General features: G+C 33.6%; 1 protein-coding gene across 1 annotated transcript; it reads left to right on the top strand.

The window, feature by feature from the left end:
• The first annotated feature begins 1,121 nt into the window (after positions 1–1,121).
• On the top strand, positions 1,122–2,048 carry LOC124100045 (olfactory receptor 5K1-like). The gene has a single exon (XM_046455351.1). It carries the CDS (start codon positions 1,122–1,124, stop codon positions 2,046–2,048), a length of 927 nt encoding a protein of 308 aa, XP_046311307.1.
• Positions 2,049–2,735: the final 687 nt, after the last annotated feature.

Here is a 2,735-nt window from a genome sequence, read left to right as displayed (position 1 = left end):
CTTCATTCTGTTTCTATAAAGTCACATACTCTGGGCAACTCATTTAAATTATATATATATATATATGTGTGTGTGTGTGTGTGTGTGTGTGTGTGTGTGTGTTTACCTAGAATATTTAATGAAATGATAAAATAGACAAAAAGAGAAAGATTTATATACAGAATAATCCTAAGTTTCAAATAAATATTTATGTATGATGGTAAAAGAAAAATTGTATGGGAACACATCAAAATGTTAATACTGTTTTGCTTGTTTCATGAAATTGTACATCATTTTTTCTTTTTTGTTTTACTCTTCTTTCAATTCTCTACTGTTATTTTACTATTATCCTTATAATTAGAAAACCAAAACTTTTAAGTAAATCAATTATATATATATATATATATATATATAATGACCCATATGTCAATAAACTTGTACTCTTTGTCCTTACAGTTTCCACTGAAATTTTCATGTTAGGTAGTGTCTTAATACTATATGTGTGTGTGTGTGTGTGTGTGATACTCCTTTTGTTTCAGTTTTATTTCACTTAGCATAATGTCTTCAAATTTCATCTAGGTTGTGACAAGTGTCACATTTTCATTTGTACTGCAGACTGACTACTTCATCATATGTGTATAGCATGCTTTATACATTCATCAATCCATGAATATTTGGGTCATTTACACTTTTTGGCCATTGTGAACAATGGTGCTATAAAAATTGGTGGACAACAATAGTCTTTTAAACAACATTGTTAATCACCACATATATAGTCATTGAACTTAGGAATGCTAATACAAATTGCTGACACTTAAATTATGAATTATCTTTACCCAACCATTATAAAGAAGCATTTTGTCCTGACTATGTTTCTCAAGAATTCAAAGGCATCTTTATGCATTCAATCATAAATTTCCTTGAAAATAGGCTGGGAAAATGTTCAGTAAGTGAACAAAGGAGTTTTAGACTGGAAACATGGATTCTTCCTCAGAACTAGGCACTCACCAAAGTCCAGGTGAAATGTGGTACTATTATGAAAGATGCTTCTCTTCCTTTGAACCAAAGAAGGCTCAATAGTGTTTAGGGCTCATCATAAACTAACACCTTATTTCACACTTTTTTTTTCTCAGAAGTCAGGAATGATTAAAGAAAATCACACCATGAAAAATGAGTTTGTCCTCACAGGATTTACAGATCACCCAGACCTGAAGGCCCTTCTATTTGTGATGTTCTTGACCATCTATCTGATCACCATGGTGGGGAATCTAGGGTTGGTGGCCTTGATTTTTAAACAGCATCAACTTCACACACCAATGTACATCTTTCTGGGCAACCTGGCTCTTGTGGATTCCTGTTGTGCCTGTGCTATCACTCCTAAGATGTTAGAGAACTTCTTTTCTGAGGACAGAAGGATCTCCCTTCATGAATGTATTATACAATTTTATATTCTTTGCACTGTGGAAACTGCAGACTGCTTTCTTCTGGCAGCAATGGCCTATGACCGCTATGTGGCCATATGCAGTCCTCTGCAGTATCACACCATGATGTCAAAGAAACTCTGTGTTCAGATGACCACAGGAGCCTTCATAGCTGGAAACCTGCACTCCATGATTCATGTAGGTCTACTCTTTAGGTTAGCTTTCTGTGGGTCTCATCAAATCAACCACTTTTACTGTGATATTCTTCCTTTGTACAGACTCTCCTGTGTTGACCCATATGTCAATGAACTTGTGCTCTTTGTCTTTGCAGGTTCTATTGAAGTCTTCACTATAGGTAGCGTCTTAGTTTCTTATGTCTACATTGTTTTTACAATTTTCAAAATGAAATCTAAAGAAGGAAGGGTTAAAGCCTTTTCCACCTGTGCCTCACATTTTTTGTCAGTTTCATTATTCTATGGATCTATTTTCTTCATGTATATTAGACCAAATTTACTTGAAGAAGGAGATAAAGATATTCCTGCTGGTGTCTTGTTTACAATAATAGTTCCTGTATTAAATCCTTTCATTTATAGCCTGAGAAATACAGAAGTAATAAGTGTCTTGAGAAAAATTCTGAAGAAAAAGTAATCTTGAGAAAGTTTGAAACAAATGGCATTTACTGAAGCTTAATGTTATAAATGAAGCAATAACTTTCAAGCAGAATGGCAGAAAATAAGCACAAATTGCAGGTAAATAATTATAATGCAATCAAATTGTGAAGCAAAATGTAAAGGGTGAAAAATCACAGAAAGGAATAACTGCTGAATCTTAAGAGACGAAAACAAAAATCAAAAGCTGCCTTTGAACCTATTTAAGAATCAACTTATGATGCTTCCAAGCTCATGGACTGTGCAGCTTCAGTGATGAACTGTACCCAGAAGACAAAACCAAACTAGTACTTACAATGGCATTTTAGGGCAACACAATTTATTTAGTTTTATATGTAGTGCAGAAATAAATGTGTCAAATAAAAGTGAACTGTAATTCAAAATTGAACTCATAGAATTAAATAATTAAATACAGAATGTCAATCTTCAAGAGAAGATATTATTTTAGAGAGTTTTATCTACTCATGTGTATGTGTACACATACATACCTCTATACTTGTGTGGGTGTGTGTATATGTATATGTGTGTATATATATATAAAAAACATACACACAGCAGATAGATAAAGTTCTAGACAAACAGTGAAACCTCATGTAAAATTTGAGGAGCTTCCTTGTCGGTATGTCGGTCAAAACTTCTCTTGCCCCTTTCTGAGAGGAAGTGAGGA

Source organism: Marmota monax, unplaced genomic scaffold (assembly GCF_021218885.2).
Source record: "Marmota monax isolate L192 unplaced genomic scaffold, Marmota_monax_Labrador192_F-V1.1 WCK01_AAM20220418_F8-fsc00053, whole genome shotgun sequence".
Classification (NCBI taxonomy): Eukaryota; Metazoa; Chordata; class Mammalia; order Rodentia; family Sciuridae; genus Marmota; species Marmota monax.
Note: the sequence above shows the minus strand (reverse complement) of the source record. Positions and strands in the feature narration are given on the sequence as shown.